This window comes from Aricia agestis, chromosome 18, assembly GCF_905147365.1.
Source record: "Aricia agestis chromosome 18, ilAriAges1.1, whole genome shotgun sequence".
Classification (NCBI taxonomy): domain Eukaryota; kingdom Metazoa; phylum Arthropoda; class Insecta; order Lepidoptera; family Lycaenidae; genus Aricia; species Aricia agestis.
This window is the reverse complement of record NC_056423.1, coordinates 3,419,633-3,443,952: the sequence shown is the minus strand read 5'-3', so window position 1 is coordinate 3,443,952 and position 24,320 is coordinate 3,419,633. Positions and strand designations below refer to the sequence as shown.

The window sequence follows — 24,320 nt, the reverse complement described above, 5'->3', positions numbered from 1 at the left end:
ACTTGGCTCTGCTTTAACATAAAAGGGACTCATAAAAGTAAAAGCTAGTCTTATATGTATATATTTACAGTTCCTTGAGTTGTATATTTTGTTATAATTAAGTTTGTGAAAAATTTGTGAATAAGTTCTCTTCTTTTATTAGTAGAAATAGTTTTAGCAGTATAGTATAATAATTATCCAACTAACTTTAATTACTAGCATATGGGCCAACTTTCTTATTGTTTTGAACATTTTATTACTAAAATACGTTGGTTTCTATCATTGTTTTTCACAAGTTTTTCAGCGATTAAATCGAATAGAACGAAATTCAAATTTGTGGCGGCAAACGCAGGCCAAGAGGTTCGCTTTTGTCTAAAAATAATTAAAACGGAACTTGACAAGAGTTTAATGTCACACATTCTTAATTACAAGATCACGTTCGGCGGTCAAGTTATATAAAAATAAACGCGTTACTCACCTTATTTGATAATGGGCCGCCACTTTTTCCCTGTGCTCGAAATCAGCCCCGTTCGTCCCCGTAACCATAACACCACCTCTTGATGCCATTTTATAAATAAACTTCTATTTTTATTGATTACCAAACGATTCCTTAGCGTGAACGGCACCTTAAATTACACTAATTCGACGCGGCCTGTTTACTATCGTGTATTTTTACTGCATCTGAAAATTAATAAATCCTATTTGATATTCCCATCTGCCAAAAATCGTGCTACGTAAATGCCACAAATGCCAACGTGAAACGTTCGACTAGGGTTGTGACATCATATCGAAATTCGAATACCGATAAATTGCCCGTTGCACGTTGGAAGTTCCAACTTTCGAACTTGGTCTTAGAAGTCGGGCCCTATTCCCGGATTTAAAACTAAATCAGTGCGCCGATTTAAATCAGTCTTTCTTTTTTAAAACGAATAAAACCTGGTTTCAAACAAAACCTTTATAATCCAGTGCAATCCGTTGTACCTGCAATAACGTTTTTTTTTTTAGATTTTACATAGAAGATTTTTGTTTTAAACAGGTGTTTACGACTATAATATTCAAAAATTAATCAATTAAATAACTCTTGAGAGTTTTGAATCTACGTACTAGTTTTACACCGACCAATACAATAATTTTAGATTGGCATTCCACATCCTGCAGTGCAAAATCATTAAAACAATCAACATCTGCTAATTTTTAAAATATTTTTATCGATACTTTTTATTTTACTCGCCCCCTTCCTTAAAGTATTGTTGTCATAGAAATGTCAAGGTGCCAGCCGTCACTGTCAACTACCAATTTTTTTTTCTTATTATGGCACTTCTACTATTTAACCATGGCCAGTGTCGAGTTTGATGTGGCGGGAAAACAATATTCTATAATAAAATTTTCAGCATCGTTTTTCTCTAGAATATCGTCAGGTCGTGGTCAGGTCTAGATCAAGTCAAGAAGTCAAGTCGGTCGATTCAGTAAAGTGGTTTGGGGTGAATAGATAGGTCTTCGAACTTTGGTAATTATTTTCGTAAGGTTACAGAACGGATACCCACTTTTTTAGTCGTGTATGTATTGAGTCTTAGGCCAAACTATTGATACAAATTGGTTTCTCTTCGAATATGTTTGTAGTTAATGAAAAAAGGGCACAAAATATACATAATTTCTAATTACTACTTATTAGGGGACAATAGACATACCTGAAGGGTGATTGGAAAAATTTCGTAGGACTGCCTCGTTACAGTTTCCCTATTTATTCTTTGTTGGATAAAAGCAAGCAAACTTGAGAAGGTTTCTTTAACCTCTCAGGCGTGTTTATTCACCCCTTTCGTGTATCTAATCACCTCAAAAATTTAAAGAAAATAAGGCTTACGAAATAAGAACAATTTTGTATACTTGCTGCATATTCTTACCTTAATAACTATATCAAAATATATTATAATAGCCCTGACCGCAATTTGAAGAAAACTATAAACTATTATGACCAAAATTCACCGAAATACGGAGGTTCAAACTCGCTCGTCTACAGCGACTTGTTTTGTTGTCAACTTTGAAATTAAATTTTAGCAGTTTTAGCGATGTAGCCACACATAAAAATTTGCCAGACTAAGGAGAATGTTACCAACAAATTTATAAAGTTGCAGGTTTTTTACTGGGGATACCGAATTTGCCATAAAAACATTAAAACTTATCCTAAGATTTTTTCTTTGCCCCCTTCAATTCTATTCACCCCGGTTTACCGGTACCGCACAGTGTTTATTGTAGCCCAAAAAACGGACATCGTCTTTTTATTTGTTGATTCGAAAGAGTACTTAATTACAAATCCCCGAGTAAAACACCCAGGTGTCTCGCTTTAATAGTTTTTGAATTATCTCGAAAAGAAAATCCCAATCCCGCATTCATAAAAAAGTGAAAAGTTATTATATTTCAAAATTGGTAGAGATTAGAAAAAAATATGTAATATAATACTTGTAGGACATATAAAAAGCTACATTATGAACCCTTTTTTAGTCGGCTATCACTTATGGGGGCCATGAAAACGAAGAAAATCGATTTTCAGTTTTTATTTTTTTCTGACTAAGTCGATGTCGAAAGTGCATGATGAGTGCATACTTTAAAAGAAAGGTAATCATCACCACTACCAATAGTAAAAACAACAAATCCCTAACGCGTGGAACTTTTGAGTTCTATGACTTTAAAAAATCTGGGATTGGTGGGATTTGTGGACTTTGTTTTTTTATTACACTATTCGATCGTGTTGCTAACAAGGAACAAATTCTGCGAAGTAGGTAACTATAGTTGTCAAAGCTTAAAAAGTACTAAATATTTCATACATTTCGACGAAATGCTTTAGGAAAATAAGTAAACTTGCTATTAAAGTAAAAACAATATAATCAATGCATGTGTCACGTCATCACCGTTGCCGTCATGTATAATATTAATTGTCGTCAACATTCACCACTGGTGAAATTCGAATACCAAAGAAATATGTTTTTAAAAATGTGGGATTAGCCACAAAACTTAGATATCAAGCACATCAAGCTTGTTATTATCGTTTTAAAGTATGATAAAATAATTGTTATGACGTCAGCGTCGGTGCTAATTAATTAATTACTTTCACCATCGTCACTGAGCTATTGTTATTAATTATTATCGTAGGGGCAGGTTTAAAGGTATTTATAAGTTTATTACTCCAGGTGGATAAGGTACTCGTTTTTGGCGTTTTTGACTGGAGTCAAGGTTTAAATGGGAAACTATTGGGTTGGTCGCGCTCGATGGAACAAATCGGTCATAGTGTTTATCCTGGAATTTTTACGAGTGTAATGCTCCCGATCCCGATAACGCCAATATTTGTTGCGCGACTCACCAGCCTGTTCTGAGATAAATCCTATAGGTAAAGGCTCTAATTTGATTATGCTTTTTTTTATTTTATTATAAAATTGTGGCCGTCTATGGACTGTTCGTCCATATCCTTTTTTTGTTATTTTACTATTTAGATTTTTCGCACCAAGGATAATTGAAATAATATTATGAATTTTAATTAATTGTGGTCCATCACGCCATGGACACTTTTTTTATTTTTTGTTAAAGAGGTATCGGTCTGTCGAATCTACCCGCCATGTGGCTTAGGACTTTATCATTCCTGTCTTTTATAGCCATTTTTATGTTATAATCTTTTATGTGTTCGGTTGACACCTCCGTGGCTCTTTTTATGAAGCTTGTCACAGCGTCTCCATCAGTGTCAGTGTAATAGACACAGGTGTTAGTGTGCCGGGATATGGCTACAACTGCATGAGGAACGCTGTCATGGATTGCCAGCTTTCGGGACTTGGTCTGTATGATCACCGAGGGACTCGTTAATCCCTGAGCTTCATGGATTGTGAGGACGCGAGAGTCCGTTCCTGATCCATAGCCTGTATTAGTGAGGGCTGCTTTCTCCTCTTGTGTGTGGACAAGATACAGGGTATTTAGATCGGTTTTAGGAATTCTCGCTCCTGTATACTTCATTAGCTTTAGGGACCTCACAATTTTCTTCGATGAATAGATGTTATTATAGACCATGCTTAAGGCGTATGCCACATCCATAGGAATTTAATTCCAATTTGATTATGTTTTAACCATGGACTAGTATTTCATGTAATGTTATTGTCATGGGATGCCATCCATATTCAGCAACATATCGGTACGCTAAAGTTTTGCAAAAGAAATCTAAATTTTCGGTGTTTATTGGCAATCCACTGTTAATCGTTAGTAAAATTGTACTCAAGTCATGTACAAGCCTTTCTTCAATTTCCAAAATGTTGGCGACAATGTTCGCCAACATTTTGGACAACGACTTTCGACTGTCGCAAAAAATATTATTATACTTGCATAAAAAAAAATAAAGTTATGCCTTTAAACTCTTCCATGGGTTAAATGTATGCATTTTTATAATAAAACTTGAAAAATATTTCAAAATCTTTCCATTAATAAATTGAAAAAGGTAGTCAAAAGAACGTTTTATTTTTGCTAAAGCCTACCATAAATTCAACGATTTCATAGGCGATGGGCGATGGCACATCTTAGCAGTTGGTAGCTGCTAGCAAGTCTACCGTAAAATAATATTTTTCATAATTTTGTGACTTACACTGTTAAATTATATGTTAATTTTTTACATTTTATAGATTAAGTTGTAAATCCTATTTTTAAAAGAATAATTTTAAATTTTTGGCTAAAAAGTGGCCCCGTGCTAGATTCTTACGCTGATTCTTCTCGGCGGGTTAGTTCCCGAACCGGTGTAGATCATGTAACATTCTGAAAATTAGTTAAATACTCAGAAATAAAACTTATTTTTATTTCTAATTGGTTAGAAATAAAAATAAGAAGGCACTGTGTACAAATTCTATACAAATTTTTAACTTCTTACGCATTTTCTTTAGATATTTCGTCAAAAAATTAAATTTTTAGAAAATTGATACTTTTTAGAGTTTGATAACTATAGTTACTTCGCAAAATTTGTTCCTTGTTAGCAACACGATCGAACGGTGTAATAAAAAAACAAAGTTCACGAATCCCGCCAATCCCGGATTTTTTAAAGTCATAGAACTCAAAAGTTCCACGGTTTTTTTTACTATTGGTAGTGGTGATGATTACCTTTCTTTTAAAGTAACATGCGCTTTCGACATCGACTAAGTTTAGTCAGAAAAAAATAAAAACTAAAAATCGATTTTCTTCGTTTTCATGGCCCCCATAAGGGATAGCCGACTAAAAAAGAGTTAATAATGTAGCTTTTTGTATGTCCTACAAGTATTATATTACATGTTTTTTTTCTAATCTGTACCAATTTTGAAATATAATAACTTTTCACTTTTTTATGAACGCGGGATTGGGATTTTCTTTTCGAGATAATTCAAAAACTATTAAAGCGTGGGTGTTTTTTTCGGGGATTTGTAATGAAGTACTCTTTCGAATTAACAAATAAAAAGACGACGTCCGTTTTTTGGGCTACAATTGTACCGTATTGTGTACCGTAACCAATAATTAACCATAGACTTTCTGTCAGTTTAGATTTTAGAAATTAAACATTCGAGTTTCGTTTAGGAAATTAAGGACCAATCAAGATAAAACGAGATAGTTCATAGTTGTTTTAATTATTTATTTAATTAAGTATGTTTGGTTTGTTTGTTTATGAATCCTTTTTTTATGTCATGTTAAATTGGTTGTAAACATGTTGTAAAAAACATAATATTCGGCGTTGGTTCTTGTGACATCTCCATGGACGGTAGTTCCGAGCTTCTACGACTGGACTCCGTCTCATCAACTGTGCTGCTCCCGGTTATGTACAGAGTTACCTAAAAATAATAAATTGCATTAAAAATCTGCAAACTTTAATCAGCTGTGAGCCTGTGACTGGTGAGAACAGGCATGATGACTATTTTTTTTTCTTATTGGTAATTGAAAGACCTTTCAAAAATAGAAAAATCGCTGAGAGAATGACACTGATAGCTTAAGCCCCAATTTCACCAACGTCTGTTAGCGTTAACAGCTTGTTAAAATGTCATGTCTTCTCTTTTATTCATATGAAAAACGAAAGAGGTAACGTGATACTAATTCGAGCGTTAACTTTAATGGTCCTTGGTGAAATTGGGGCTAAATATGACAATTTACATCTTATAAATTAGACCTGCCCGAAACGCTCCATACAAAATGCTACTCGATAACTCGACTATGATTTATGACGTCACCTTAAGTACCCCGTAGACGGTAATTCAGCATGACCATTAATTTACGTGAATTACATGCTGCATGATGAACGCTCATTTTTCATCATGCAGCATGATAATTCAGGAAGATAATTCAAGAGGATAATAATAATATTATTTACTAAACAAAAAAATACTAAATTTTAATCATTCTCAATAGTTTATAATTTATATCATAAACTAATTATTATAATTTATATTATAAACTATTAAAAATAATAATTAAAATTTAGTGCTGGTGTCTGTACACAGGTGGCGGGGCTTTTTTAAAACAAAAGCTTTTAAAAAGCCTTTTAAAAATTTAACTTGATCTGTATGTATGAAAGTATGTATGTTCGGGTGAAATCTTGGAACTCAATTTTGAAGCAGATAATATTTAACCGAGTGAGCTGAAATTTTGCATACACGTTTAGTTTGGATGACAATACACGATATGGTATGCAGGGCCGTCTCTAGCCCATGTGGCGCCTGTGTGCAACATTACCCTAGCGCCCCCTAGCAAGCGCGCGGTCAAAATGAAATGGATACTATGGTATGGGTACAAGTACAGTTGGTCCGGCCGCTTAAGGGTGAGGAGTCCATTAGTATGGATCATTTATCCGGAAGCCACCGGACGAACTATAGCAGCACATGAAGTTACCACATAGGTACTGTCAAATTTCTCCAATAGATAACAAACCATATTGTTTGTAGATTAAATTTGAAGATTTTTTCGGTTTTGAATATCTACCATGATGTGCTCTTGACTCGCCCTAACATCTTAAACCCCAAAACGTACCCATACTGTACTATACAAATGTACTTCATAGAAATGTCCAAATGTTGGGTTTTTCATTCTTATTACGACATCATAACAAACATTCAATGTTCAACAACATTTGATAACATTTGACATCGAAGTTCACTGAAAGGGCCCTCCCTATATTCGGGTATAAAGTATTTTAAGGAAGGAAAGAGTGACAATTATTCTTAATCAAAGGAAAGAGTGAAAACAAAACACAAGATTGTTTTTTTTTTAATAATCATTTACTAACTATTTCCTTGCGAGCAGCGCTCGTCGCCACACTGTTCAATGCGAGAGAGAGAGAGAGAGAGCATTTTTGCTATAGTTGTTAAAGTACAATAAACTGATATAATATGTAAACTGGAACTTCGTTCTATTTGGGTGTCTCTTGACACCTCTTAAGTTTTTTATGATAATAATCTTTTTTATCTTATTCATTGCACCTTGAATAAAATTGTACAAATATTTTTTTTTTTAGTTTTATAGTTTCCCAAACCGGTTTCGGTGACGGTGGCCGCTTTAATTGAAACCATCCCACAGGAGTAATCTCATAGTGCTCAAATGTGTGCACAGTACACAAGAGCAGGTATACTCTCTATTCCTTTCGCTCTCATAGCCCAGTGGGACGGAAAAACGACACGACTGGTGAAAGATCAAGCGTAGGACCGACTTTTTACATGCCCATCCCACGCATGGATCATTACTTGTCAGACGATTAGGTGATCAGCCTGCATTGGCCTAACCAAACTTGGAAATAACATATTGTTTCCAACGCGGGAATCAAACCCACGGCCTCCGAGTCAAGAGCCACGCTCTAAACCACCGGACCACGGAGACCACGATACGTTCTTTTAAATACTCAACAAAGTTTTTTGTATAAATTAAATTGAAAAAGTTATTTCATCATCATCATAATATCAGCCTATATTCGTCCAAAAGTTATTTATTAGCAATAAAATATTATATTATGCCAAAATATATTATTTGATTTATTAATTTTGCACACATTAACAGTTTGTATGTCCCGTTCAAAGAAACGCATAATTTTTTAAGTGTTCGGAAGCACCACCCTGGAACTGAGTTGTCCCATGACATGCCGATCGCGCGATCCACTGCATTGATATTTGATGCAGATATTGCATGACGAAAAATTAAACAACTTGTCAATCATGTACAGCACGTAGTTTGCATGTCATTCGCGTCATTCACTACAATAAACGATAATTCGTGCATTACAGCGCGTAATGCATGTAATGCAGAATTACCGTTTAGCGAGCGCTTTAGAGCCGCGCCACACCGGAATGGCAGCGGCGCGGCGCGGCGAGCACTTTCAGTGTCATATGATTTTAAACTGTGACATGTATTTTGCGTAACGTAACTCGTAAGGGAGCGAGCGGTCTGAGAGGCCGTACGGTATCAGGGGTTGCATAGAAATTAAGTATAGTGGCTTACCGCCATATTCAAGAATAGTTAGATGAATAAGTTTTGGATAAAATAAAAGTATTTTGAAATAGTCAAATCATTTTTTTATTACAAACTTTGATATTAAAATGAGAACAGTCTTTACAATCATAAAAATTGAAAAGTGATCAATAATTATGTACTTATTATATTAAAAAAACTTGAGAGGTGTCAAGGGACACCCGGATGGAACGAAGTTATAAAAAACGCCATCTATTGACGCCCAATTAATACTAACGACACTTTTGTGGAATTGTAATATAATTTATTTAAACGTCCGGTAGATGTCGCTGTTTATTCCAAAAAGCGCCATCTAGTTGACGCACAGGAATACTATCAACGCCCTCTGCCCCTACTAGGCAGGTACTAATAAAAAGTGTCGAGGTCAAGTGTCTTTCCGTATAGCCTCCTTTCGCAACGCCGAACGCGCCATAAGGAACTTCGTTCCAATTATAATCAACATAAATAAATAAATATATTATTGAGAGCTACTAAGACCCAAATTGTTAGTAAAATAGATATTAGATAATATGTTAAAAACTAGGTTAGTAGACGTAGTATTTTACATAAATGAAACAATAACACTTTTTCCATAAAATTAAACTGAAAAAAAAGAAAACTTTTAATCACCAGTATCATTTCACAAAACTGACAATGGTCAAACGTTAATAATAATTCTGAAGGCTGATTTTCTTGCCATGAGGCATGACTCCTGATTTGATCGATGTAGCCCCGGTCATTCATCTTCAGAGGCACACTCTTCGGTTCCTGAATCATGATCAGTGATCACTTTGCTCTGGGATATAACTTTCGGGTGATATATTCGGCTTCCGGTCCAGTTGAATCTAAAAGATTACGCCTACCATTCTTCTATTCTATGAATTTCAGGTAATAGAAGCTGTTTTCTACGGTTCTTGTTTGGAACAGAATCATTCATCGTTAATAATAGCTGTAAAAATGAAAAACAATCAGTAAGTGATTTAACAAAAAAAAGTCAGACCGCTTGTCACCAGTTAAAGGTTCTAGGTTAGGTTAGCGTAATAGGGGTGTAGACTATTTTTTGAAAATATATTTATGTTACACCTAAAAAATATATTTAAAAAATAAATACTTACACTCTTCCTTAAGTTATAAAACTACTTATTATATTCCGTTTTAAATTTTCCCGCTAAAAACGCTAAGTTCATTATGGCGTCGCTGTGACGTCACGGTCCTCGAAACAAAAATCTGTAAGTTTACATCAAAATGTGACTGTCACACACAATGTGACGTCACACTCTGTGATGGCTGTTTGCGTTCACGATATTACGGATGAAATATTTACTTATTAGGTTTTATTAATTAAAATAAAAAAATAAGATTTTATATTATAGAATTTTCGGTAATTATATAATATAAACTCTCAGAAAAACAACAATTTGTCTTTTATTTCGTTTACTGTCTACACCCCCATTGAATTTTCACACTGCGTGTGAACTGCATACTTATCGTAAACTTACATTTTCTTTTTTTTTCTTATTAATAAATAAAAATAGTATTAATTTAACTTACTTGTTTCGGTGCAACTTGTGTTTTGTGGTCTGATTTGGATTCATGAGCTCTTTTTCTGCGTTTGAAGCATCTTCGGTTATCCTGGTTCTTTCGGGTAGGCAGGGCCACTACTGCATCTGTAACAACAAACCTTTAAAATCTTTTTTGTCAAGGTCGTGTTAATTGGGTAACAAAAAATACTGAATTGTTTTATGCTAAACGGCAGCACCAACACAGACAGTAAACAAAAAGTTTTGCTTGATGTTTGACAACATTTCTGTCAATATTCTGATAAACGTGTGTAGCATGTAGGATTGTGATCATATTGTTACGGATACGGACACACAGAGCCATCTAGCGTCAAACCAGCGCAACTTATTGAAGAAACAAAGTCAGCGTAAATTCGCTATTCGATACTAGATGGCGTTAAGCTTCTAGAAATATTCTACACTTGTTTACGTGAATCGGGTTTATTCTGTAAAAGAATGTTCCGGAATATTCTAAGATTCGATCCGGCCCATATAAATAGGCGCAGACAGACGAGCCGGTAATTCAGTTCAATTCAAACGATCGTCAAGGCGACTTTGAAGTGAAAACAAGTGATCAATAGTGAGTGAACCAGTGAAACCTACGACTCGGCTACGACCTAGGACAGTGATCATAGTACTTAGTGTTTGGACTCAGTGCTTTGTGTGACCTAGTGTTTGTAAATAGTCTTCAAGAGAGTCAGCAGGTCTTTTCTCTCCAAATCCTTCGAACCCTAGCACGTAACAATATAATTTACTATATGTGGTAGTAGCGCCCTCTGCTCCGATCTTTGAGTAATAATATTCTCTATAAAACCAAAATATTATTTTGCTTACTAAATAATATTACGAACTAAACCCGTGAGCTTCGTATAAGCCTTTCGGAGGAATATTTCAATACAAAAATTAGAAAATTGGTTCTTTCTCGAGTTTTAACGAGACTCACAAAATTTATAATCCCCTTTTTATTTTTTATATAGATTATAATGTGACCGTGGCATTAGAAACTATATTTCGTAGGCGGATAATGAATAGTAATAATTACCATCTTCAGCTTCGTTTTTCTGTTCCCTCAATAATAGAGCTTGGCGATTTTCGATCAGTTGTAACATATAACTCAGCGTCTTTTGCTTATTCTGAAAAAAAAATAAGGATTTTTTTAAACGACCTCATTAAAAACAATAGCCTACCCTACATAATATTATTGTGCCTTCCATGATTTTAGGCATAATAAATTTTCGGGATTATCTCCAAATGAAAGAGTTTGGGGTTCAATTATCATACTCCGAAAGTAGCATCAATCGAAGGCCGTCTCGTCGTCATCGTCATCCGCACGCGGGCGATAACACGCAAAACAGGAAAATCGCCCTAATAATACAATAAAAACTTGCGAGGTGTCAAGGGACACCCGGATAGAACGAAGTTATAAGAAAAACGCCATCTAGTTGACGCCCAGGAATTCTAACTACGACGCTTTTGGGAAATTGTAATAAAATTTATAACTTCCGGTATATGTCGCTGTTTATTCTCAAAAACGCCGTCTAGTTGACGCCCAGAAATACTATCAACGCCATAATTTGCCCTTTCAGCGCAGGATCTAATACAAAAGTGTCGTTACAACTTTTTCCGTCTAGCCCCCTTTCGCAACGCGCGATAATGAACTTCGTTCCAACAATATTTATATTACATATTATGTTGATACCTTGACTTCGTCTAGTAAACTCTCGTATGCCTCAGGGTCCTTGGAGTCCCTAATAGCCTCCCAGCTTCTATACAGCTTGCGGTCAGCTATTCGTACCGATGTTTCCAGCTCGCGAATCTCTGTAATAGCTTACTATTAGCTTTTGGTGTCAAAGCTGGGCAAAGACTTTCATAATTTTCAAACCCGTTAAAAATAAAAATATTTTAAATAGTGCATAAACTGTGCAAAGATATTACATTGGAAAAAGAGTGTAGTGTAGCCATTGTGAACTATTTTAGTAGTAAAGGGGTAAAGGTATGATAATATAATATCTTATATCAATACAACGATACTCCGTTAGACTTTTTTTTTTATGAAATAAGGGGGCAAACGAGCAAACGGGTCACCTGATGGAAAGCAACTTCCGTCGCCCATGGACACTCGCAGCATCAGAAGAGCTGCAAGTGCGTTGCCGGCCTTTTAAGAGGGAATAGGGTAATAGGGGAGGGTAGGGAATAGTTGAGGGTAGGGAAGGGAATAGGGTAGGGGTTAGGGGATTGGGCCTCCGGTAAACTCACTCACTCGGCGAAACACAGCGCAAGCGCAAGCGCTGTTTCACGCCGGTTTTCTGTGAGAAAGTGGTATTTATCCGGTCGAGCCGGCCCATTCGTGCCGAAGCATGGCTCTCCCACGTATATGCATCCGCGCGAACGCAGGATTTAGCCGGTTCACCGCAAGATCACAAGCTATAGTGTGTAACGATTGTGTAGGTAATTCCTTAAATCTATTATAGTCTAAGCGATAAGTTGAGAATGGCGAAATAGAGATAAGGGTCATAAAAATACGTGCGATAGCTCATTAGATTCGGGAAGACGTCTAGAAAAATGTATCGGAAGCGTGTATTAGCACACAAAAAATTGCAAAAGTTATAAGCAAATTAGGTTGCAAAAAAAAAGGTATTATGTTTTTTGTTAAAAACTCCGAAACTATTAACATTTAAGAAATTTTAAAAAAAGATTCTTAAAGAAGAGAAAATTTCCATTAAAAAATCCCTACTCCCGGAATTCTATCTCTATTATTTATAATTTTAATTTAACGCTGAAAGTAAGCCTCCGCGCGGCATTTTTAGGTAGCGCGCGTGGCTTCAAAACCGAGCACGTCACACTGATTATTTTTTTAAAGGTATTAAATATTAATTTAAAATTTTCAAAAACTTATGGTGTATTCCGAACACTTCAAAGAATTTGCTTCCGTTGGGAAATTAACTTAAAGTTAATTTTTCAACAAATTAGACAAATGTTAACTAACGAAATTTTTTCGAACTTCCGTCCTCATTGTACTTTAAAGAAAACGTTTAAATAATTTTCGTAAAATTTTTCACTTCGCGGAGCCCTTATTATAAACATACTTAACAAGATCACGCCATAAAAGTAAAAAAAATAATAATACTTTGTTTATAATAATTTTTTAACTTGAACAAAAAACTAGAAATCCACGTAATATTGTCAAAAAAAAGATGTTTCATTTATTATCACGTAATTGATTTCAGATCAATGAAGGACATATTGTATTAACTAAAAAAAATTTTTTTTCCGCCATTTGCTAATAAAAACATTATAAACCAATGGACTATTTCGATGCTTTTAATTTTTTTTCTTACCTTTATTCTCTTGAAAACAATTTACTTAATTGTTTATTAACTTAAAAATTTGTTATAAAAAAATTCTGAACCTTTTTATATTCTTTTTCTGAAACTCCTAAAAAATACAAAAACAACGATGTACAACAAAGTGCAGAAAAATTTTTTTTTCGATTTTTTATTGCACCTTTTCAAAAAAATGTTTGTTTTTGTAACCATATTGAGGACAATCAATCATGATTTCTAAGAGGATTTTTTTTTCTAAAATAATAATTTAAACAATAGAAATATTTAAAAAACGATTATAAACAATAAAAAATTGTTATTAAGAAAAATTTTTGTTTCTAAAAATCATAATATTTTCAGGAGAATAAAGGTAAGAAAAAAAATTTTTAAAAGCATCGAAATAGTCCATTGGTTTATAAATTTTTTATTAGCAAATGGCGGATTTTTTTTTATAGTTAATACATGTCCTTCATTGATATCAAATCAATTACGTGATAATAAATGAAACAACTTTTTTTTTGACAATATTACGTGGATTTCTAGTTTTTTGTTCAAGTTAAAAAATGATTTTAAACAAAGTATTAAATTTTTTTTAACTTTTATGGCGTGATCTTGTTATGTATGTTTATATCAAGGGCTCCACGAAGTGAAAAAATTTACGAAAATTATTTAAACGTTTTCTTTAAACGTGCTCGGTTTTGAAGCCACGCGCGCTACCTAAAAATGCGGAGGCTTACTTTCAGCGTTAAATTAAAATTATAAATAATAGAGATAGAATTCCGGGAGTTGGGATTTTTTTATGGAAATTTCCTCTTCTTTAAGAATATTTTTTTTAAATTTCTTAAATGTTAGTTTCGGAGTTTTTAATAAAAAACATAATAAGTAAGTACCTTTTTTTTGCAACCTAATTTGCTTATAACTTTTGCAATTTTTTGTGTGCTAATACACGCTTCCGATACATTTTTCTAGACGTCTCTACAAATATATACTAGTAATCTGTGTAGACGTCTTCCCGAATCTAATGAGCTATCGCACGTATTTTTAAGACCCTTATCTCTATATTTCGCCATTCTCAACTTATTGCTTAGACTATTAGGTAAGTAGTTTATTATATTGTATATCTTTATACTAGTATTTACGTAAACATTTCGCTTGAAAATTTCCATTTTACATTGAGGTAGAAAAAGTTTGAATTTATTCCGTGAAGTGACTTCCGTTCTGTTGATTATATTACAATTTAGCGGAAAAATCAGGGTTTCGTTTCACGAAAGTACAGAGTCTTTTATGTAAGGTGCATTGGGGTCAGTGTTGCCAGACGGCCAACTCGGTTTCTCCCCAAGTGTTCCCCGAAATTCCCCCCAAAATTCGGGATTTCAAGAAAAATCCCCCCACAAATTATAAAAGAAATTTATTGTTCATTATGAATGGGAATTTCACAAATGGATACGATGAATGTACACTATTTCTGCAATAGCGTCCAATCTTTACAGAATCAGCATCCTCGCGAGCTCCTTGATCATTTTTATGGTTCCGTAAGTGGTAACCTAAGGGTAAAAACGGGACCATAGTACTTAGATTTCGCCGTCTGTTCCCAGATTTTTTCCTCAAAAAATCCCCCCAAAAAATTGTTCCCCCCAATTTTCCCCCCATCACCTAAAAAAACCCCCAAATTTGGGGGGATTCCCCCCAATCTGGCATCACTGATTGGGGTAACTTCGGAAGAAAAAAAAAATGGGGATATTCCGAAGATGGCAAATAATTACCAAACAGAAAGTAATTTTGAGCTCTGGCTACATTAACCGAGACGCCAATTTAATCACCTCCCCCACTTCCTTTCCCTCGAGCCGTCAGCCGGCAGTGTATGTGCGCTAAGTTCATTTTTTCGCGCCAAGTGCAATTTTATGATTTTTTTGGGATTATCGAAATTATCGAAATTACCCCGTATTGTTTTACACAGAAATTAGGTAAGTTACGTAATATTTTGTTTGTTTTAAAGAAGCTTTGACGTTTTCTGCTTTCCTAAGAATAGGTTATGTTGCTCTAGCTATGATTTTTAATAAACATTCGAAATAACCCCAGTGGGGTAAATTTGTTAACGAAATTTCCCCAAAAATTTTTTCATAGTCTTTTGCAGGGGTGCGCAACATAATATAATATTCCGATTTGATGGTCCTAAAATATGGATTGTTCTATTTGTAGGACAAGGTTACTCTTGAATTATATAACTATAATAACCTATCATTATACAAAAAAACAGCTTATTTGGGGACCATTTTAGTCGTTTTAGTTCACTAATCAACAAAACTTAGTTGACTACGGAACCCTAAAACGCACCCCTAACCAGCTGATTTTCTGTATATTGATAGGTTAATAGTTCTATCTCTGTTAGCTACCACTTTCAATGGCTTTTTTATTGTTCTTATTCTATTTATTTCTTTGCTCCAAATGTTGAGGACATCTGCATCCCCGATGGGGTAATTTCGAAAATTTTTCGGTACAAAACTTAGTTTGGTGTCTTCTATGGCTTGTATGCACAATGTTTTTGTATGGGGTAAAATAGAATAAAAATAAATATGTGCCTTAAATGTATTATTACATTAGGTCGTGTTTCGGCTGATATTCGAAAATACCCCTTGAGTATTCGAAATTACCCATGAAAAGTAGAAATAGGGTTATATTTTAAAGGGGTAGTTATATCAGAATCCGTAAATACTTTTGAACTAAAAAATATACAATTCACATGGAAATATGTTTATTATAACTAAAATGTTACAGTTATAGGTAACAATATATACAAATTCGTCTTCTAAACTTGAAACAATGACACAATATACTCACTCTTCCAAAAACTTTACGATATTGCCCCAATGCACCTTACATGCAAACCAACGGTAGAATGTTAGATTTTATGAATAAAGGTTTACAGCTATCCAACGACCAAGCACCATAAACCAGTCTTAGGCATTTTTTTTTTAACACAAAAAGCTTTGATAAAATCCACGGAGTTACCCCATAATATGAAAGTGTTGAAGCGATGTACCCGTGATAAGCATTTAATGCAGCCTCAGTAGACACCGTCAGATGTAGTTTTTTGATAGCAAATACGAATCTGTCAAGTTTGTTGCCTATATATTCTATGTGCGCTTTCCAGTCACAATGTTTGTCAACCATTAAACCTAAGAATTTTATTGAGTCAACTTCTTCAATTTTAGTATTTTTATAATTAATGTCAAGAACGATATAAGTATAGTAACTTTTATCAATTGTTAAAAAAATGCAGGATAATTTCAAGCTCTTGTTTTTTTAATATATAAGTGAGTGCATTTTTTTTAATGAAATAAGGGGGCAAACGAGTAAACGGGTCACCTGATGGAAAGCAACTTCATTCGCCTTTGGACACACGCAACATCAGAAGAGCTGCAGGTGCGTTGCCAGCCTTTTAAGAGGGAATAGGATTACAGGATAGGGGAGGTAAAGAAGGGAAGGGAAGGATAGGGAATTGGGCCTCCGGAAAACTCACTCACTCGGCGAAACACAGCGCAAGCACAAGCGCTGTTTCAAGCCGGTTTTCTGTGAGCCCATGGTATTTCTCCGGTCGATCCGGCCTATTCGTGCCGAAGCATGGCTCTATTCTGTAAAATACATAATACACAAATTCAATTTTTTTCATTTCATAATATTATCTAACCTTACCTATCTTTATCCTATCTTTGGGTGGTGGCACTACATTATAATGACTCATATTAGTTCTTAATGGAGATGGATGTGTGTTTACAAACACTGTCTGAACTGCTTTGCTCCTGAATTTTGGTTTGTAATGATATTGTACTGATTTATCAGCTGTAAAGTATTTTGATGTGCTTTTGTCACAAACTTGTTTATATTCTGAAAAGATAAAACATTTCATTTTATTCATGTCTTCAACAATCATTCTTATCATTTATATTGGATCATTTCTATGATCATATATAGGATCCATTATATATGATCATTTGATCATATCTGCTTATTACATTATCATATTTCATTGATCCTATTTTACGTCATATGTGATTTCAATAGCCAATGGAGAGCACTAACCCTGACAGGTATTGACGTTAGGGTTACTAGATCTCAGAGAATTCGATTTGTCAAAAGACATTGTCATTTTATATGGCTTGTTTTTTGTCATTTCAGCAAGATTATCCAAGTATATAATTAGAAAAATAATTACATTACATTATTTGAAACATATTAACGAACAAGAAATTAAAAACTCTTTTTTTATATTAAATAGCTGGCAACACCTATTTCTATGACCGTATTGGATCCAATCTCTCAGCAAATGTCAAAAATCTATGATCAAGGAAGAAATGAATCATATGTCTATATTACATTATCCAATATCATTGACTCAATGATCTCGGATCCAATATATATGATAATCTAATATCCCCCTTATGATTATAATGAATACACATTTAGAAAGCTCTATTAAATTGTTAAAATATAAATTATCCATGCAAATATTTTATTTTTATTTTCTTTTTTATATTCATGGTAAATTGAACCTGTATTAGTGTCTTCACATTTCATAACTTCTTGCACTGATATGGGTTCTGTATAGGAGTATGTTGTTAAATCTTCATTTGTTTCTTCTTTAACAGTTACAGTTGGCTCATCGTCATCTTCAATATGTTCGGTTTCAATAGATATAGTCCGTGAACTACCCTCACTGTTTCTATTCTTCAGATCCTGAAATTCCACAGGCAATTCTTCTATCATTTTATAACTGGCTTCATCTTCCGTGAACATGCTTTGGTTATTACTTTCACATTCCTGGGCACCTCTAGTTCTTGATTCAAGATTTGAAGACTGCATAGTTTGAATTTGTTTTTTCTGAACTCTTTTTACTCGATCAGTGGCTATTCTTTCTTTTTGGACAGTCAACAATGGATCACTTATAGACTCATACCCTTCAATGCGTATGTTTTGCACCCATTCATCAGATATGGGTGATCTTTCCTCTACACCCTGCTGACAGAAGAACTTAGAAGGCAGAATTCCTTCTTTCATTTTTATCCTCTGGCTGAAACCCATTTTATACCGAAGGTCTGAAGAGTAAAAAAGTTATCATAAAATATACATACATGATGAATGGAATGAAAAGAGGATACCATACTTTTTTTTACTGTTTTTAAAAATAAGAATCAATTTATTCATTTTTAAAAGTGACGAAGAACACAACCACTCAGACCAAATACTTTTTATTTGGTCTGAGCACCACCATAATATAAAATATACAGAAAACTAACAAATAATAACTATAAAGAAAATAAGACTAAGAAATAAAATAAAACATTCTAAAACAAACAAAGCATGCAATGAAAAAAAAGTACTTACAAAATGAGTTTAAAAAGTAAGTAATTTATTTTACAGGCATAATTTTTTAAATGATTTACTTACATTAAAATGGTCTTCACAGAAGTTGATCGCAGTATTATGTGACATTTTGCCGGGATCCCTACGAGCGAGATACAACCATGTTCTGCGCGTTTTAGCATCTTTCGGAACATTCACAAACAGTTTCTCTGGTGTTTTTATTGTTGTATTCCTACACAATGGCACTGCGCACCACTTGTAAGACATTTTGTTTGGAAAATCACAGTAATTCTCTTTTATTTTTACAAATTATTCAATGCACAGCAAGTACCGTAGCAACTCGACAATATTTACAAAACAATCACAGAGTACCTATGTTTACAATAATTTCTTCTTCTATATAGTAGTTAATTTACATTTTACAAAATATTTTGACGGATATTGACATTCGACGGATGTCAGTCGTCGGATTTTTTTATATTATGGCACTTTGGCTATATGAGTATATTATGGCGGGAAAACAATTTTCTAAATATACAATAATTTTCAGCATCGTTTTTCTATATTGTCAGGTCCAAAGTCTAGTCTTTCCCGACCCAAATAATAATAATAATAAAGGTGCAAAGCCTAATCAAAGTCTTAAGTAAAAGTCAATACAGTCAAGAAGTCAAGTCGGTTGATTCAGTAAAGTGGTAGACGCTTTACTGAAACTTTTGACGGAGTTTTGGAGGAAACGCAAAATAGCACGTTTCTGCTTAATGTATCACTTTCCCTACACTAAGTGTAGTGCACGATAACGAATATCTAATGGACCTAATGGTTAATATCCCACCAATATTACACATTAAAAACCCAAATATAACACAATTTTAGGAAAATAATACAAAAACACAACATCACTCTTTCACATTCCCGGCAAAACCCGTCGTCGGACAGTATTCCAAGGCTTCTAAATTAATGTGTCAATGGGCGCTGCTGGTAAAGGAGAACTGTCAAAAATGACGTTTTTGTATGATAGACGCGTTAGTTCCTTTTTTCGCCACGTTCATTAACAGCCTTGTCGAACTGTAACGGTGTTCACCCGAACTACCTGTGATTATCGGTATATTTATTTCTGTAGTTAAAGATTGGCCGTTTGAAGACTATTTTTCAAGGTCTAATATTATATCATAGCTATATTATTTTGTTATTTGCAGTAAAATATTTTTTCCCTAAACTACACTTAGTACTTACTGACTGCACTGACCGTTGGCAGTTGTTGTTGGCGTTCAAAAACTTTTAAACACTTTTTTACTATAGCCATATTATAATGTCGGCTGTACACTCTCGCCGAGAGCTCTCGCCTATCGGGCGAGAGTCTCGTGCGAGAGCCCCTTGCCCGAGTGCGATCATGTACATTCTCGCTTAGTTCAATCGCAGTTATGAACTCAGAGAAGATGGACCATTATTTTTTTCTACGAGATGGACGAAAACACTTCTCTTGCAGCTGCCGTAGCTCTCTATGCTATGAGCTATTATAAATAATTAGTAATTACCAAATATTTACACAATAAAAATAAAAAAATGGCGAAAACGTATCTACGATCATTGATCACCATTCACCATGCATCGAAAGATATCATTGTAATCCAAAGATCTATAATCATATATATAATTTTTTTTTCTTACAGATAATGACTGATAATGACGTTTATTATTGTTATTTTTCTGTTCTGCACTGTCTAGCGGCGCGACTAGTAGTGAAAAATGCGAGAGTGTACGGTAATGCGCTCGCTTTCCTCGCGAGACCTTTTGTTTCGGGCGCAAACGCGCCGACTCCGGGCCGAGAGGGTCCGAGACAGGCGAGACGAGGCGAGCGCACCCATTTAGACTCTCGCACTCGGGCCGCCTCGCTGTGTCTCGGCGAGAGTGTACAGCCGACATAACATATTGTTATATTCATAGATGTTATATTAGTTAGGTATGGCTTAATAATTTTATACACACCGGACTCCCGCAGCTTCCTCAGATGCAAATTTATTTGTGAACGCTGCAGTTTTAACGCGCGGCGCTGTAGTTGCATCCGCGTGATAGTGTCGCGGGCGAACCGCGCTTCGCTCGCCAGCGCGGCCACTTCGCTCGCTTCCTGCTCCAACTGCCGTTCTAAATCTCTACAAAAACACTGCCTTTCAGTCCTTTGTGACGTTCTTGGAAACGTTATTGAAGATAAATGGGCAAAAGAATGTAAAACTTGATACATTTCAACTTGAAAAAGACGCAATAATATTCCAATGAATAGGATAATAAAGTTATTATAACGATGTTTTAGCTAAAATTCACGGAAGAAATAGCTCTATTTCTCTTTTTTTGAAGTCGGTTAACAATATTGTAATGCTAAGCATGAGTGGCTACAGCGGCAGACTAAACACTATATTTTACCGCCATCTGCATCGGTTTATTAGCGCACATTACTAAAATACCACTAGCGGCATACTAGCGATTTCCTCCTTATTATGCTGACAACGGTATTTTAATGGACATCTCTAAAGGACCACTAGCGGCACGCTAGACACTTCCCTAAGATATTTTGATTTATGTCAAACTTGACAGTACACTGATATATTTTGGAAACACAACCCATATATGTAGTGATATGCCAACCTGCAGATAATTTCAGATCGGTGAGGAACCAATAGAAAATCTAGAAGTGTCTATCCTTACGCCATCTAGTTAAGATTGTTAAAATTAAAAAATATAAATGAAAATCCCTCATTTTCAAATCATAATTCATAATCAACCTTTCCTAATTGCATAACAGATGGCGCTGAATAATGAAAATTGAAATATATTTTTTTGACGATATTCGTGTTGCGTTTTTGTGAAATTGCAGTCATAAAATTCTTGTTCGCGAGCACATATTAAGACATACTTTTCTTATTTAGTGAGAAGAACTTGTAATCAAAAGAAACTAGTAATCTGTAGTTCTATCATTTTTTTATCAAAATCTCAAGGTTTATACCGGGGATACTCGCCGACTACCCTCCCGTAGGACTGTATGTTGCGTACACCGTCCACCAGAAGACCCAGCTGCCTGCAGAACTCCGGCAGCTGCTCCGGAGTCAGGTACTGGCCAGCGTACCTTACGATGAGTGCACATTTCAACACGTACTCTAGCCTTATGAGGGGCCAAAATAATAATAAAGGATACATTTTATCAGAGATAAATCCGCGGGAAACGTGCATTTATCTCTGTTAAAATGTATCCTTTCCCGGTACTCAAAGTATCTCGTTAGTGTGCGTACCTACACTTACAAAAATGTCTATTTACAATTATTACAACTACAAAATATAAAGGCTACGCGCCCTCGTAGATTGCAAGAACTATTCGATTGTTTGAGTCTCAAAACCGTTTCGTGGTAGGGGCCTTGGTTGACCCACGGTGGCGTTGGAGCGAGTTGAATGGAAAAACTTGAAGGAGGCCTTGTCCAGACTCCAGCAGTGGGGCAGCATAGGGTCTTAAAAATAAACAGGAAATAAAATGGGAAATAAGTAAGCATTAATGTTAGCACACCTCATATCAATGTTCGCGGCTAAGTGAACGCTGGAATTATGTGACTGGTATTTGGGAGACTCCTCTTCATCGTAAGTACTTCCGCATCCGACGCTTTCGGTGGTCCTATTGTGAAATGATTACGGTAGTCAGGACTTTAAAACACAACAAATTGCAACTAGTTTTTAATGACGCTCAAAAGATGGCGTGATGAGCTAGATAAGCAAATTTTTCCTTGGTAAGAATTTTATTTGTCTAATGCGTCTGAGCTTCCTTCGATCGGGGATTTTTGGAAATCTGTTGTTGTTCTCGCAGCCGCATGTGGCCACTTGGGTGTGTAAGTATTAAGAGGAGTCCACACCGCCCTTTTTTCCATACAAACGTTGTCCCCTGTTTCCTCCCTGGATAATGCTAGTAAATTTATAATTTTTTTCCTGAATATCTACGGCCACTAATACAATGTCCCTATGTTTTCTTTTTTTTTCATAATTTAATTATTAAATTATGAAAAAAAAAGATTTCAAATTCAAAAACCCAAAAAAATGGCCCGATTTTTCGCTGAGTTCAAACGTCCAGAAAACAGATTTGGCTAGATTATACATAAAAAAGCAAAACATAGGAACACAGCTCAATCCTTTTTTTAATCTTTAATGAAAAAAGTATTTAAATCGGTTAAGTTTTGGAGAAGGAATCAGGGGACAACAAATCGTTGATTTTCTGGATTTTCTGCAGTTGTCTCTATCGCGTTCTGCGGTATAGGCTTGAGGTAAGGGAGACAGCTATAGATATTACACGTACTTTTTTTTCATTTCTCTAGCCCCTGGTGTATCCTCTTAATATAGCGCTGGATCAGCGATAACAAAAAATAATAGTTTATATTAAGCTAATATTGTATAATGTATATTAAAATTATAAGTTCTATATTTAGACCCAGTTTCATCAAGCAATGTTAAATAAATAATGGCTTGTTAAATCAGTTAATGGCCTGTTAGAGCTATCGAGCGTTCCACCATGCCGTAATATCATGTTAGATCACCTAACACGGTGTTAAATTTAATTCCTGCTATGGAGGTCCATTAAATTTTTACTGTGGGACATAATTATTTTAACAGTCTATTTAATTTTCCAAGGTCCGTTAAGTAATGCCTTGTTAGGATTTAACAAACAGAGGTTGGTGAAATTGGGTCTTAAGGGTACAAGAGACTGCTAGCTCTAACTAGGTACCTACAGGTTTCTAACCTATACCCTATACCTATAAAGTAGCAGGCGCTTCACCGAACTTGATTATTATGAAGTATCTAATAAATGTTATTTTTATTTTATAATATTATTATGACTGAGCGTACAGCGCCTTGCTGTTTCCACAAATGTATAACTTTTATGGTTTTACCCGGTCGATGAGAAGGATAGTATGTTTCTGGTCATAGCTGAGCGGTCCCCTCGCAGCCGCCCCAGGAGTCTTGTCAGTAGACGCGATTGTTTGGGAGTTCCAGGTTCCATTTCACTGCTATCACCAAAATTATGAGCAGAAAAAAAATATTATAGAAATAAATAATAATGTCTCGGCATACTTACTTTTATTTTGTATAATATGGTGGCATTTTACTGGTTTCTGTGTAGTGTTAAAATGTATTTTGTTTAAATTAACCAAATCATTGTGGCTCCATATTTCTGTTATTTCTGTCAAACAAGCAAACAAGTAAAACGTAGTGATTATATTCTCTTTGCAAACAAGTGCAAAAACGAAAAATTATAAGTGGCCTATTGTTTTGACGTAATATATTTTTCTTCAATCAATTTTTTAAGTTTCGAAACTTTGCTTTAGTACAACCATGAACGAGCAACGCTTAGCACAATCAAGCACTCTCAAACTAATTAACGTTCCATCAATATGCTCTGCAATTGGAAAACACACAATACTTTTATAATATGAATGGTAATTTCTTATAATATATCTATCGAAGTCACCTACTTTGATAGATAGGTACGTAAATTACCATTGCCTACTTCAAACTTGGTCAAGTACGACCTTCCTACAGATAGTACCTACACGACAATATTTTTAACTGCTTTCCAGAAAAGGAGGAGATTCTA

The 24,320-nt window shown here is 34.9% G+C and overlaps 1 protein-coding gene across 4 annotated transcripts; it reads right to left on the bottom strand.

The window, feature by feature from the left end:
• Positions 1–5,605: 5,605 nt before the first annotated feature.
• Positions 5,606–23,920, bottom strand: LOC121735992. 4 transcript variants are annotated; one of them, XM_042127007.1, is made up of 9 exons: positions 23,802–23,920; positions 23,617–23,733; positions 22,248–22,352; positions 21,696–21,815; positions 20,684–20,847; positions 11,713–11,831; positions 11,056–11,146; positions 10,006–10,121; positions 5,606–5,798 (listed from the first exon to the last, which is right to left on the bottom strand). In XM_042127007.1, the coding sequence occupies exons 2-9, from the start codon at positions 23,724–23,726 to the stop codon at positions 5,658–5,660; spliced, it is 966 nt and encodes a 321-aa protein (XP_041982941.1). In that variant the 5' UTR covers positions 23,727–23,733; positions 23,802–23,920; the 3' UTR covers positions 5,606–5,657. The 4 variants fall into 4 exon arrangements, 3 of the variants coding, with proteins under 3 accessions (XP_041982941.1, XP_041982942.1, XP_041982940.1); XM_042127008.1 differs by having other exon boundaries at positions 23,617–23,730; XR_006036952.1 differs by lacking the exons at positions 20,684–20,847; positions 21,696–21,815; positions 22,248–22,352; positions 23,617–23,733; positions 23,802–23,920 and adding exons at positions 9,075–9,403; positions 17,030–17,221; positions 17,887–18,423 and having other exon boundaries at positions 5,678–5,798.
• Positions 23,921–24,320: the final 400 nt, after the last annotated feature.

Bases quoted from the DNA above. Each gene is read 5' to 3' on its own strand.
- LOC121735992 (XM_042127006.1), bottom strand. From the start codon at position 18,415: ATGGGTTTCAGCCAGAGGATAAAAATGAAAGAAGGAATTCTGCCTTCT. The intron at 11,147-11,712 runs GTATCAACATAA...TTTTTTTTTCAG, and splicing joins GTTTACTAGACGAAGTCAAG to AATAAGCAAAAGACGCTGAG. The intron at 5,799-10,005 runs GTAAGTTAAATT...TATTATTTTTAG, and splicing joins CACAAGTTGCACCGAAACAA to GTAACTCTGTACATAACCGG.